The sequence below is a fragment of the Nuphar pumila genome, chromosome 13 (assembly GCF_984573655.1).
Source record: "Nuphar pumila chromosome 13, dmNupPumi1.hap1.1, whole genome shotgun sequence".
Classification (NCBI taxonomy): domain Eukaryota; kingdom Viridiplantae; phylum Streptophyta; class Magnoliopsida; order Nymphaeales; family Nymphaeaceae; genus Nuphar; species Nuphar pumila.
In genome coordinates, this window is record NC_143261.1 from 97,453,907 (window position 1) to 97,468,491 (window position 14,585).

General features: G+C 38.8%; 1 protein-coding gene across 3 annotated transcripts in view; it reads right to left on the reverse strand.

Moving 5' to 3' along the window:
- LOC149819353 (FAD/NAD(P)-binding oxidoreductase family protein) overlaps nucleotides 1–2,334 on the reverse strand; it is a 43,365-nt gene extending 41,031 nt beyond the window's left edge. The window contains exons 1-3 of one of the 3 annotated variants that reach the window (XM_089985515.1): nucleotides 2,243–2,334; nucleotides 1,797–1,914; nucleotides 540–639 (exon numbers count right to left, since the gene is read on the reverse strand). In XM_089985515.1, coding sequence (XP_089841641.1) covers nucleotides 540–639; nucleotides 1,797–1,914; nucleotides 2,243–2,253 — 229 coding nt within the window. In that variant the 5' untranslated portion in view covers nucleotides 2,254–2,334. Of the gene's footprint in view, nucleotides 1–539; nucleotides 640–1,796; nucleotides 1,915–2,061; nucleotides 2,170–2,242 lie in introns of those variants that run through there. The other 2 variants (XM_089985516.1, XM_089985517.1) reach the window with 2 other exon arrangements.
- Nucleotides 2,335–14,585: the final 12,251 nt, after the last annotated feature.

Here is a 14,585-nt window from a genome sequence, read left to right on the forward strand (position 1 = left end):
ATCGGCTTGCCTTTTGATGCCTCGTTGCCTTCTATTCGGTTTTATTGTCAATTTCCTTTTTTCCTGCTTTAAAAAGATGTACTGTAAATAATTATTTGAAATGGTTATGTTCCAAGGTGTCAAATATTCTAAATCAGCAAAACTTCTTATGCTTCACATGCCAAAAAAAAAACAAATAAAAGAAAATTATGAAACTAAGAAAAAACTTCACTACTTCCAAACAACATCCTCATGACTAATGGAATATTCTGCTGTTCAAATTCAGTTGTGTCCCATTCCAAATGAGGAATCAGAGACATTTCTATGGTTGACACAGATTTTAAATAAGCAAGCAAACGCAAAAGTAAGAGACCAAAAAAACTTCACCTTCTCCACAATCCAGATAGCACAGACACAATTATCAAGGCAAACAGATAAGAAAAATACATTATAACCTGAGAAGATTTTATATAAATAACAAGAATGATTCGTACATAAGGGACCGAAAAGCAGAAACTAACTTGACACATCAAATGTCATAAACTAATAGTAATACATACAGATTGCACAGGCTAGAGCCAAGCCAACCATGCCACCTCCAACAATAGCAATGTCAAAAGAGTCAACATGATCTACACTGCATGGTCTTGGTCCTCCCTCCTGGACAGGAAGAGAAAAAGGCACAAATTATGATATAAACAGAAAGTAAAGGGATCACACAAGAGAAGAAATGACCAAAGATGAACAGCACTATAAATCTATGAAACAAGATGAACAAGCACAACCACTAACTAGTAAGATGTCTTCTACGGTTTCATTAGAGTATTGGAAACTGTGTAATGATTACCCTCCGTTCATTTACACAATAGATTTCTTCTTTCTCACTTTATCTTTGGATTCCTATCCAATGACCCTCCAGAACACGAGGAATAAAGAGCTCCTCTTCATGCATATTTATTTAGGTAAAGGTCGCAATTTTACAATCTCATTATCAGCAAAGAGGTCTTCATAAATTATGAAAGATTTATAAGACCAGTGCCAGAAATAGCTAAATGTTCCCCACTATAATTTCTATCTAGCAGTTGCTGCAAGACATGTTGTGAGAAAGTCTTACGCAAGCCTATATATTTCAGTCTTTCGCCCGGATGTGTTCATGCAGCACAACCAATTTTAGAGGGCACATGTGAAGACAAATCATTTAATCTTGCACACACTGGAGGGGCATTACATCCAAAAGAATAGTTATTGCAAGCATCATCACCAGTTACCATGTCAATGAACCAGCTTAACTTTTTTTCTTTTAGCTGAATTTGGCAATTCGATTTTGTGTAGCAACTTCAGATTATCAAAGTATAATTAAAATTACCACTTGAATGCCAAACGCATAATAGGAACCAGAAAACTTTTGTAGATACGTTTGATCATAGCTTCCATCCAAAGACGCACGCATGCACAAGTATATGGGTTTTACCGTATGGATATGGGTTATATCTGAATAAGCATGCAAGATACAGGAATTTTTGAGGTGAACTCCTGGCTTGATTGTCAAAAAGAAGCTTCTGGTTTTACCCACTTATCCAGGAATTTGATAAAAGTTGGGAAATTCCGTTGTGGAACAACTACGATATCGCGTGAATCGCAAACATCCCCAACTGTAATTTGGCACGACTTAGACTCAGAAATCTGGGTAAGTGATTCATACAAAACGGTCACCAAATTTGAAGATCAAACACAAGAACCAAATAATCAAGAAGACTAAAAGAGCACAATACCAAACAAAACAGCAGAAAAAACAGGTAGAAGTGATTCATCATTACATGATCATCTCGAGCTTGAGGAGCCGGACTCGGCCCGACGACAGCGCCATCCGACGTAAACGCCCTCTTCTGAACGTCCCAACCACGAATAGCTGCTACCAACCTTCTGGAGGCAAGCCTATACCAGACAAGTCGATGCATAAAGCATCAACACACCAAAGAGAAAAAATCAATCACAACCCAAATCGAAAAGGGGTCGACAATAAGACAGCCAACACACAAAAATCTAGACCCCAATTCGACAAAACAGAAGAACTGCACCGACTCGATTCCGTCGAGCAACGAGGGTACTCTCACGAACCCAAGTTATTGAACGGCCGGAAACCCGTCAAGAAGAGCACAGAACGCGTCGAATTTCCGGTCGTCCGGCGGAGATGAACCTCTGTTAAGCCGTGAAGGGTGCATCGAATGAATCGTAGAGGATGGTGCAGATTAAATTGGCGTACCTGCGCATCATCTCCACAAGCAGAATTTAGCAAACCAGAGAGAGAGAGAAGGGTTTTCTCCGCTGTAGCTATGCTCGACCTGGGGGTGTAAGTGGATCGGATTCGACCAGACATCTGATCCGGAACTTATTAATTAGATTGGGTAAGCCCAAGTGCAAAACTTGTCCAATAATGGGACAGCTCGTGCATGCATTATATGAAAATTGAGCAAGTTTTGGAGTTTATGTTCATTGATCCTGAAAATGGTATTACCCATTGTGGTCTGGTTCTCATGTTTTTTCCAAACCAATTTAATAAAGTTATTTTTATGAAGAAAAACCTCGACGAGAACCGGGTCACACTTAATGGACATGCTTCTTTGCAAGGTAAAACTTCTAGTTGAGGACGTGACCACCCAGCCTTACCAGAACAAGTTGAATTAGGGATGGCAGTGGATGGGGGAAAGCGGAGCCTCACAGATTAACAATGTTGTGGTATCGGCCATATATCATTTAGCCAATGATTCAGGTGAATCTGCCCATACTGATACTCAAGTGAATCGAAATAATTTTAAAATATTAAGTGCCGTGTGTTAAAATCATTAAAATAATATTAAATGTTTTTATATTTATTAAAAAACAGCCGATTCATGTATGAAGCGTATCCATTTTCTCTCAATACAATACTTATCGGCCGATACGGTATTTTTCAATGTGATAAAGTTACAGCCGATAAGCACTGACAACTTTGGGTGAGAACGAAGAATCACAGCTGAGAAAGTAAGAGTTTTGATTGTTGGTTGTAAAAGTAGAGGTTTTGATTGTTGTTCACAAGGTTAATGGTATCATCAATTTTTACAAAGTTCAAGGAAAACAGTTACATGTAGTAATCACAATCATGCGTAAACTTTACCAATGAGGGTTCAGCTTCTCTGGTAGGAGCGGCTGGTGCACGTCACCTTGTGTTGGGACGTCGCAAGTTCAAATCCCAATAATATCGTTGTATAATAGGGTGACTAACCTCAGCTTGCCTTTCAAAAAAACATAATTTATGCGTGCACTTTTCTCATGTTTTCACTAACCTACCAACTTTGACCTTGGCCTAGCGGTAAAGGCCTTATGACAAATATTGACTTTCAACAATTAGTCCAAGGTTCAATGCTTGGTATCCTCCTCTCATTTTTCACTTAGGAAAAGTATTGCAATTGTTGCAAACACTCAAGTGTGGCATGTCATACTGCCATGTCTCGCGTGCACGATCGTGGCACGATCGTGGCACGTGCGTGCTTGTGGTACAACCATGCAATCTTTTTCGTTTGTTTAAGCCTTTTATAGCCTTACCTAAACCCTGCATAGCTCACACGGGCCATGATAGCCTTTAAATAACTTGGGAGGAGACGTAGTGCTAAGAGTATTATGCCAACGAGTGCCCATGTTGTCTCCCCATGGCTAGGGGTATCCTCTTGAAATTTTTATGGTTTCTCAAGTGTTTTTGGGGTTTCTCCTATCCTTGGAGAGTCAGGACCCATAACACCTTTAGAGGAGGACTCGTTGGTAGGTAGAGCTCTCCTCAAAGGCTCATTCTTGTGCAGCCTCACATTGCCCCACAGTAAGTCTACTGTGCGGCCTCGTATGCCGCGCCTGTAAGTGCCGCTTGGCCAACTTATGAATAGAAGTTGCATTAGTTGGACATTGTGTCTTTGTCCCCTTTGGTTGCTTGCTTGGTGCCTTACCACACCACCTTGTTTGCTTGTTTATTTGCCTGCAGATTGTTCATGCTCCTTGGTGATTACTTGTTACACTGTTTGCCTTTGTAGCTTCGCGTGTGGTCGTCCCTCTCAAGATTTTTGTTTGCCCACGAGACTCTAGCTTCATTGGGGCTCCCAAGTACTGTGAGCACTAATTGGGCATCTGCTCCTACGTGATGACCCTCAATAACTGTCTCTCAAGTGTTGTGAGCATTGATTGGGCATCTGCTCCCATATGGTGGTCTTAAAGAGTTGCCTCCCAAGTACTATGAGCATTGATTGGGCATTTACTCCTATGTAGTGGCCCTCAATAACTGCCTCTCAAGTGTTGTGAGCATTGATTGAGCATCTACTCCCATACAGTGGTCTCAAATAGTTGCCTCACATGTGTCGCTTCTGCTCATCGGTGTCATCTCTTGATGCATTGCCTTGTGTTGCTCCGGGTCACTTTCACGTGCCGCTTTTGCTCCACATTCTTGCCTAGTCCGCGTCTTAGGTGTCACACGGTTCTTAGCAAAAAGGTTATGAAAATTGGTACCAAAGCCATCGTCCATTGACGCCATGTCCTCAGATGAAGGTTTCATCTCTGTCAAGCGAAGTAAGAAAAATGGTGCATCCTCTAGCTCCTCGGGAGTAACTCAAAGCTCACAACTCTTTCTGATACCTCCTCCTATAACTAGTCCTCTGAATCCCTCTATTGAGTTCATGACAGAGGCCTCACTCGAAGGTCGCATGACACACGTAGAAGCGACCATTGCTTGCATCGATGGTACTCTCAACGTGGTTGTAAGAACCATTACTAACATTGAGGAACAACATGAAATCTTGAAACATGATGTACAACCCAACCTCAATGCATTACAGGAGGTGTAAGCCAGAGTGACGGAACTTATGCCTATCCATAACTAAGAGAGTTACTCTCCATGCTCACTATTTGAGAACAAGTGAGTGATCTCATGTCGTTGCTTAAAGAAGTGTCCCAATTGCAGGGACGTGTCACCAAGGTGAAAGAGACGAATATCCATCTCTTTGCTATCATGGGTGCCTTCGAATGCCTCTTGCCAGGTGGAGTTGTTGTCCACCAAGAAGGTCACCAAAGAAAGCTCTCTGACCCTCAAAAGTATGATGTTGCTCATAATGTGAAAGAGTTTGAAAGCTTCGTTTGGGAAGTGAAACATTACATGAAAATGACTCAAATCTGAAATGACAAAGTTAAGATCGACATTGTTGTGTCGTTCTTCTCAAGTGACATCACTCTCTGGTGGTGCCGACGTAACAAAGACATTGACCGTGGGCTAACCAAGATTGATACTTGGGAAGACTTCAAAGCAGAGTTGACAAAAAAAAATTTGCCCACTAATGCAACGTTCGAGTCACATGCCAAGTTGATGGCCCTTCGATACACTGGCATTGTTCATGACCATGTTAAGGCTTTCACTAGCCTTATGTTAGAAATCGTTGATATGCCAGAAAATGATCGATTATTTCATTTCATACACGGCTTGCAGCCTTAGGCGAAGCAAGAGACCCAGAGGCAACGATTGCAGAGCTACAGAATGTGGCAGACGCCGTCACTACCGCATAGCAACTTATTGACTACCACAATAATGAACATTAGAATGAGAACAGCGGTAAGTTAAATGTGTACTGCTATCAACATAATGACAAATGTTCTCACGAGCACAAAAATGAGGATGGAGTGAAGCATGAGGGACCTAAACAGGATGCTAAGAAAGAGTTCTACCGACCTCCTCATAAGTATGATGATGGTCATCACTCTAAAGGCAAGTCCAATCACTCATAACGTCCACAATGCCCTAATTCTCATTGTCTTATTTATGATGCCATGCATTGAATGGTTGAGTGCCCTAAGTGCTTCGATCGCTGAGCCAATGTCAATGCAGCTTAGATCGAAGAAGGAGACCAAGATAAAGAACTGAAGATAAGGGGCCTTCAGATGCTGAATGCACTTCGAGGAGTCGTGCCTCCTCCTCAGCCTCCTGACAGCAAGGAACTAATATACATGGATGTATACATAATTGGCAAAACCACCAGGGTGATGGTGGACACTAGTGCTACTCACAACTTCATTTCTCCCAACGAAGCTAACTGGCTCGACCTCAAGGCTGAAAGAAAGGAAAGCATCATGAAAAGCAAAGGATGTGGCAATTCAAATTAGCACATGAAAAGGCTTCACCAACTTCTCAGTGTCGCCCCTCAATGACTTTAGGGCCATCCTCGAGATGGAGTTTATGCTTTCCCACAAGGTTGTTCCCATGTCATACTTGGACTCAGTAAGCATAATGATGGAGTCATCCTCCTGCATGGTCCCGACTTACTCCTCAAGTAGTGGCAAGATGCCTATGGTGTCAGCTCTACAATTGAAAAAAGGCCTCAAGAAGGGGGATGAGACCTTCTTAGTGGCCATTAAGAAAGAAACTTCGCATATACCAGAGGCAAACATCCCTCCATAACTGGTGCCCATCTTAAAGCAATCAGGCGATGTCATGCTCGTCGAACTTCAAAAGTGTCTCCCCCCCCCCGTCGTGAAGTCGACCATCAAATTGAGTTGGTTCCAGGCTCTAAGCCTCTTGTTGTTATACCCTACCACATGGCTCCTTCATAACTCAAAGAGTTGCATTGTCAGCTAGATGAGATGCTCGAAGTCGGCATCATCCATCCCTCCAAAGCTCCTTTTAGTGCTCCCATGTTCTTTCAGCTTAAGCACGATGGATCAAAATGACTATCTGTGGACTATCAGGCACTAAATAAGATTATTGTAAAGAACAAGTATTTGTTGTCTCTCATTGCAAACTTGTTTGACCAGATGAGAAGTGCATGTGTATTCTCGAACCTTGACCTTCAGTTCAGGTACTGGCAGGTTCGTATTTGATGTCTTCTTTTAAATCGTTGAAATTTTGAAAAGATTTTTATATGAAAAATATGTGAAAACCAGACATCAAATAATAAAAACTGGTTCTCACTAGTGGATGAGACCGGGTCGAACTCAGGAAACGGGAATATTTTGTATTCAAGTACACAAATCTAAACTAATCTTTATTGCCGAATTATTTGAAATGTAAAATGTTCAAGAAAAGTAAAACAACTAACTATTACAACAAATGAATACCCTTCGCAGAGGGCGTAAAGTGCAATATTTACAAACCCAATTAAAATTCTAAGTCTAAACTGAAAAGTAAAAATCTTCTATCTTCGTACTTCGTGTCACGTAGTCTCTTCTGCTCCAATCTCGTGCAATCCTGCACAAGTCAAACGAAACACGAGCAGTACCAGAGAAAGAAGAAATAGAATGTACTAAAATATACTACTAATCGCTAAGAATACGAAAGAAATCATTAAAGAAATCTAAATGACAATTTTAAATGCAAATGATATATATATTTTTTTTTATTGAGTCTAGCTAACTACTTGCAACTATTTTTAATATCAAAGAATCAATCAATCAACTAAGTAGCCTAATATCAAAATACTAAGTAATCTAAGTACTAAGTAATATCTAAAAAAAAATCAGCTTAATCCTTATCATCAGATAATTCGATATCTCAAACTGAATCCAGATATCCAATTAAATCGGTCCAGCATCATATCATTCTTGCCGGAAAAACAAATAGCAAAGTGATAATTCTGATAGACTGAAATTTTATTCAAAGTTCAACTATTTGATAAAATCAGAAATCAAAGTCAATCAGCTTTGGAAAACAGTAGTCAGATTCAAAAATCGGTAATTTCCCCCTTCATATGATATTCAGACATCCGATCAAATTTTAAAACAAAACATTTACTGTTATTTCCAACAGAAGTAATGTTTACCGGAAGATGTAATGAACAGTAGCCACCAGAAAAATGTAATTATTTCCGATTCTCAATCGTGAATGAGGAATATCAAAATCATTGAATCAGTTTATTTTCACTCAGCAAAATCATTCACCAAAAGAAAAATGCATCGACCAGCAATGGACACAACATCATATACGTTTACTTTCAGATGATAAAATTTGAAATCCACCGGAATAAATCTGCCGGATAGATATTACGGCAGATCAAGATTTATTTTATCGTGGAATTTCCAGTGTCTTGCAGATGATCCAGATGATCTGGATCCAGATAATCTCAGATGAACCAAAAACAGAACAATTAATTGATCCAGATCCAGATGATCTGGATCATCTATACTTGCGATGCTGTATGAAATCCGGCGATAGATTCAGATCAGAGTAAACCCAACGCATGGTTCCGTTGCTATGATGATGCACATTTTTTCTGTTGTTTTTTTCTTTTTGCGTTTTCTCTTTTTTTTAGTTTTAGTTTTTCACAGGAAATCAATATCAATTGAATATAAAGAAACAAATGAAGAAAATCTGAAGATGAAAGAAGAATAAGAATGAAGATCAGAGGAAGAAAAAGAAGAAGAAGAAGAAGAGGATGACGACTTACCGTGAACCGGAGGGGTTAGAGGAGAAGCTGGCCATCCACCTACACGCCGCCGCCGGACTGAAGTTCCACCACCACCGGCTGCCGGATATTGACAGAGAAAGAGGGAGAAGGAGAAGTTAGGGAAGAGGAGTAGCCACCGGCGATGGTGGAGGAAGTGAGAAGAGAGGGAAGAGAGGGAAAGAGGGGAAAGAGGGAATGGGTTTGGCGTACAGGGGAGACGCCTTATTTTTTTTGTTTTGGGGGTTTTAAAAACAAGCAAACCTTTCAAACCGGCTGGAACCGGTTTGAAACCGATTTTTTTTCAGTTTTTAAAAAAAACGCAAACCGGTTCCAGCTGGTTTTAGTTTTTTTTTAAATTCAAAAACCTTGTAAACCGGTTTATTAGAATTTTTTTCAAAAAGTTACAAACAAAACTTTATTTTTATTTTTATTTTTATTTTTAAAAAAAAACTAAAACTAAACTACTATGATTATAACAAAAACTAAAATATGTATAAAAATGTAAAATAAAACAATTTTTCATGCATTTTCTATTTTTAAATCATTTTAGCACATTTACTCGAAAACTAACATAAAATTGGGTTTTTGAAACATTATTTTATAAAATCATGCATATTTTAATGTTAATAAACCCTGAATTATATGCATGATCAAATACCCCCATGCTTATGTTTTGCTAGTCCTCGAGCAAACTAGAAAAATGCAAGAAATCAAACTATCACCTAACTCACTTTCGTAGAAATCACGGTTGCATTTAGCTTATGCAACAAGCCCTTTCAACCCCTAGGTTACCCCAGTGGACGAGTAAGGTCTCGTGAGGGTTTGCAGTGATGCTACCCACAAACATCTCTGTCATGTATGCATAATATTACACATCCTCACAATCAGTAGGTAATCAAAGACTTTATTTTCACAAATATTTCCTGTTATCTCAAAATCAAAATATAATTAGATTCTTTTATATACCACCACAGAAAAGAATTTCTTTCACTTTTCTAAATATCACAATTATTTATGTTTTATTCTTAGAAAATCCAATAAAAACATATTATTATTTACTTATCCTCACTCATATGTTTTCTGCACAAGTTTTCTCAATCATACTTCTAAGCACTGAACTTTTCTCTCTTTTTCAGCTCTTTTCTCGATTTTTTCATTTTTTTTTCACGCTTTTTCTTTTTGCGCACTTATTTTTCTCTTATAGCTTGCGTGTGGTCTGCTTTTATGTCTTGTGCAATGTCAATATCTTCTATATATTTTTTCAATGCATACCAAAAGATATCAACTAAGACATAAAAGTGACTTTCTTCGTTCACCCTTATAACATGAGAGTCAAACATTTCAACTTGTATCTGTTCTCAGTTACTTAGGATCACGAAGTTTTCCACTCTCCTTTACGAAAATGGACTTAAAAGTTTCAACTTACATCTAAGTTCCATCTACTAAGGATTGTGGAATTATCCAAACAACCTAACACATGCTTTTTCTCACTTTTTGAGCTCATTTTTTACGCTTTTGTTCATTTGCTTAGTTTTTCAAAAATAAAACTATGCATATTCATATTTATGATTCAAAATAAACTCTAACATGTATCTATCATCATTTCCTCGAAATCCGCATAAACAACCATAATTTTTAGATTTATGTCAGAAAAATTTTTCGTGGGGCTTAAAAATCCTCTAAAAACATCAGATTTGAAATAACATTCATATAAGTTCAAACTCTTTCTTTAAAAATCTACTTTTCATGAGATATATGTAAACATGTGCAAGAACGTAAACAGAAATATCAAGGTGTGCAAACTACACCCTCCCCCATGCTTGAATGACACTGTCCCAGTGGCACTCCCCCATGCTTATATGAAACTAAGTGAATGCACATGAGAGAAAATAAATGAGGGAAAAGAGTAGAATAACCTGACATGAATTAAAAATACACGTTCTATGAATGTAATGAATGCAATGTATACATGACAAAACATAAAACTCATGAATGAAACAAAAACAACATGAAAAACTCATGAAAAAGTAAAAACAAAATAAAATCTATAAATTCTAAGCAAATCTAATAATATACAAGATATGGGTTGTCTCCCATAAAGCGCTAAGTTTCACGTCCCCAGCCAGACGGATCCCTAGAAAAATTCTTCATCGTCCATGAGATCAATGGACATGAAGTCAGACTCAACCGGGCTATATGAAGAAAAGAGTGTCATCTGTGACACTACGCATTGTGTTTCCATCCCTTCTACCTCCAAATGTAGTATCATGACTCTCTTGACATGAAGAACGGAGATTAGTCTCATCTGAGAGACTGGTCAAGAATCGAGAGTCTAGGACCGACCGAGTATCAATGAATGCAACTTCAAACAAGTGGTGAATATGATCTGGCTTGACTTGGTCAAGCACCTTCTGCATCTGTACCTCTTGCTTACTAAAAACAATTGGTGATCCTACAGGCTGAGAAAATGGGGCTTTATATGATGATAATGCATGCTGTGAGTAAGGCCCCTTCTGTTGAGGTATCATGGTGATCGACTCGTTAGTAGAAATGATATGAGGTTCATGAGACGATTCCTGAGTGGAGTGACATGCCTTCCCATACTGAAGGGATGTAACAGATTTGACTTGCTCATGATGTGAATCGGTGGGTTGCAAGTCAAATGACATGGAATCCTCTCCCTTTGAGACAACAGACTGACTATGAAGGTTCCCCAGGCTTTGTCTACTCAATGTCTGAGCTAACTGTCCCATTTGAGTCTCTAGCTTGGCTATTGACTGCGTATGGGAACAAAGAGTAGCCTTGATATCAGAAAAGGCTTCTAACATCTTCTCTTGAAATGATGAACTTGGAATGGGCTCCTGAGGAGAAGGTAGACAATACTGGGGATGAACATGTGGAAATATAGGATGTGAGTAACCTTGTGAAGGGTTACTAGGTCTATACTGTGTCTGGGAGGGCTGATGGGATGGGGAAATAAACTGGTTTCGCCAACCTGAGTGATATGAGGATGTAAATGAATCGGGCATGGGTTTAGCGAAACCTTGGGCAACATTCACCTGCTCCTGAACGAATTCAGGATATAATGGTGCTGCCGGACAATCCGCAACACAGTGTGCAGGGCTAGCACATATCTCGCACACTCTTTCTACGGGTTTTCTCGAGGAATTGGCTAGGAATTGATCTAACTTCCTAGTCAACTGGTCAACCTTGGTACGCAATTCTAACTCGGACCCAACTTCGGAAATCCCTATTTTCCTAGGACCACTAGACAGAGATGTAGTCCTATCGAGCCGTGAAGACAAAGCATGATGCATCGTGTTTTCACTCAAGGTCTCGAATAGAGACCACGCCTCGTCCTCACTTTTTAGCATAAAAGTGCCCCCACAAGACGAATCTACCATTTGACGATGCTTTTCAGTAAGCCCGTCATAAAAATACTGCACCAACTGCCAACGAGGCACCTGGTGATGGGGACACTTGCGGAGAAGATCTTTCAATCTCTCCCAAGACTCGTGAAACTGTTCTCCCTCAATTTGAGAAAAACTGGTTATAGCTTTACGAAACTGGTTTGTCTTACCAATTGGGAAATATTTTTTTAAAAATTCTTTTTGCATTCCTTCCCAAGTAGTAATACTAACCGTTTCAAGAGATTTTAGCCAGTGCTTGGCTTTATCTTTGAGAGAGAACAGAAACAAAGTCAACCGCATAGCATCATCCCCAAAGTTATTGATTCGCACAGTCGAGCAAATCTTAAGGAATTCGTCGAGATGACGATATGGGTCTTCATTGCTAAGGCCATAAAACGAAGGTAACATTTGAATCACACTGGGCTTAATCTCAAAATGACTCGCTCTTACATCAGGTCTCGTGATGCAGGAGGTGAAAGTATACGTATTTGGCATGAAGTACTCCCTCAAAGGACGCATCAATTGATGATCGTCAGCCATTGCGTACACCTTGGAGTAGACCAGTGTAGCACACGTCCTAACTTTGGGTTTTCTACCTAACTAACGCACTAAGCGGCCAAACCACGCAAACCACAAAGCGAGTAAACTAAAAACAACAAAAACTAAACAAACACCACGCAGTTACACATAACAGAGATTATGCAAAGAAATATAAAATCTATGTGTACGGTACCAATCGTACACAGTCACCTCTAAGGGGATCCTAATAGGTGGGCTGTGCAGAAAAGTAAGCTCTTCTCTAAGATATGCACAAACGTGGTTCTAAACCTAAATGCAACACAAACACTAGGCAATAAAGTGAATACTAATATTACGCCGTTCCCCGGCAACGACGCCAAAAATTTGATGTCTTCTTTTAAATCATTGTAATTTTGAAAAGATTTTTATATGAAAAACATGTGAAAACCAGACATCAAATAATAAAAACTGGTTCTCACTAGTGGATGAGACCGGGTCGAACTCAGGGAACGGGAATATTTTGTATTCAAGTACACAAATCTAAACTAATCTTTATTGCCAAATTATTTGAAATGTAAAATGTTCAAGAAAAGTAAAACAACTAACTATTACAGCAAATGAATACCCTTCGCAGAGGGCGTAAAGTGCAATATTTACAAACCCAATTAAAATTCTAAGTCTAAACTGAAAAGTAAAAATCTTCTATCTTCGTACTTCGTGTCACGTAGTCTCTTCTGCTCCAATCTCGTGCAATCCTGCACAAGTCAAACGAAACACGAGCAGTACCAGAGAAAGAAGAAATAGAATATACTAAAATATACTACTAATCGCTAAGAATACGAAAGAAATCATTAAAGAAATCTAAATGACAATTTTAAATGCAAATGATATATATTTTTATTTTTATTGAGTCTAGCTAACTACTTGCAACTATTTTTAATATCAAAGAATCAATCAATCAACTAAGTAGCCTAATATCAAAATACTAAGTAATCTAAGTACTAAGTAATATCTAAAAAAAAAGCAGCTTAATCCTTATCATCAGATAATTCGATATCTCAAACTGAATCCAGATATCCAATTAAATCGGTCCAGCATCATATCATTCTTGCCGGAAAAACAAATAGCAAAGTGATAATTCTGATAGACTGAAATTTTATTCAAAGTTCAACTATTTGATAAAATCAGAAATCAAAGTCAATCAGCTTTGGAAAACAGTAGTCAGATTCAAAAATCGTTAATTTCCCCCTTCATATGATATTCAGACATCCGATCAAATTTTAAAACAAAACATTTACTGTTATTTCCAACAGAAGTAATGTTTACCGGAAGATGTAATGAACAATAGCCACCAGAAAAATGTAATTATTTCCGATTCTCAATCGTGAATGAGGAATATCAATATCATTGAATCCGTTTATTTTCACTCAGCTAAATCATTCACCAAAAGAAAAATGCATCGACCAGCAATGGACACAGCATCATATACGTTTACTTTCAGATGATAAAATTTGAAATCCACCGGAATAAATCTGCCAGATAGATATTACGGCAGATCAAGATTTATTTTATCGTGGAATTTCCAGTGTCTTGCAGATGATCCAGATGATCTGGATCCAGATAATCTCAGATGAACCAAAAACAGAACAATTAATTGATCCAGATCCAGATGATCTGGATCATCTATACTTGCGATGCTGTATGAAATCCGGCGATAGATTCAGATCAGAGTAAACCCAACGCATGGTTCCGTTGCTATGATGATGCATATTTTTTCTGTTGTTTTTTTCTTTTTGCGTTTTGTCTTTTTTTTAGTTTTAGTTTTTCACAGGAAATCAATATCAATTGAATATAAAGAAACAAATGAAGAAAATCTGAAGATGAAAGAAGAATAAGAATGAAGATCAGAGGAAGAAAAAGAAGAAGAAGAAGAAGAAAAGAGGATGACGACTTACCGTGAACCGGAGGGGTTAGAGGAGAAGCTGGCCATCCACCTACACGCCGCCGCCGGACTGAAGTTCCACCACCACAGGCTGCCGGATATTGACAGAGAAAGAGGGAGAAGGAGAAGTTAGGGAAGAGGAGTAGCCACCGACGATGGTGGAGGAAGTGAGAAGAGAGGGAAGAGAGGGAAAGAGGGGAAAGAGGGAATGGGTTTGGCGTATAGGGGAGACGCCTTATTTTTTCTGTTTTGGGGGTTTTAAAAACAAGCAAACCTTTCAAACCGGCTGGA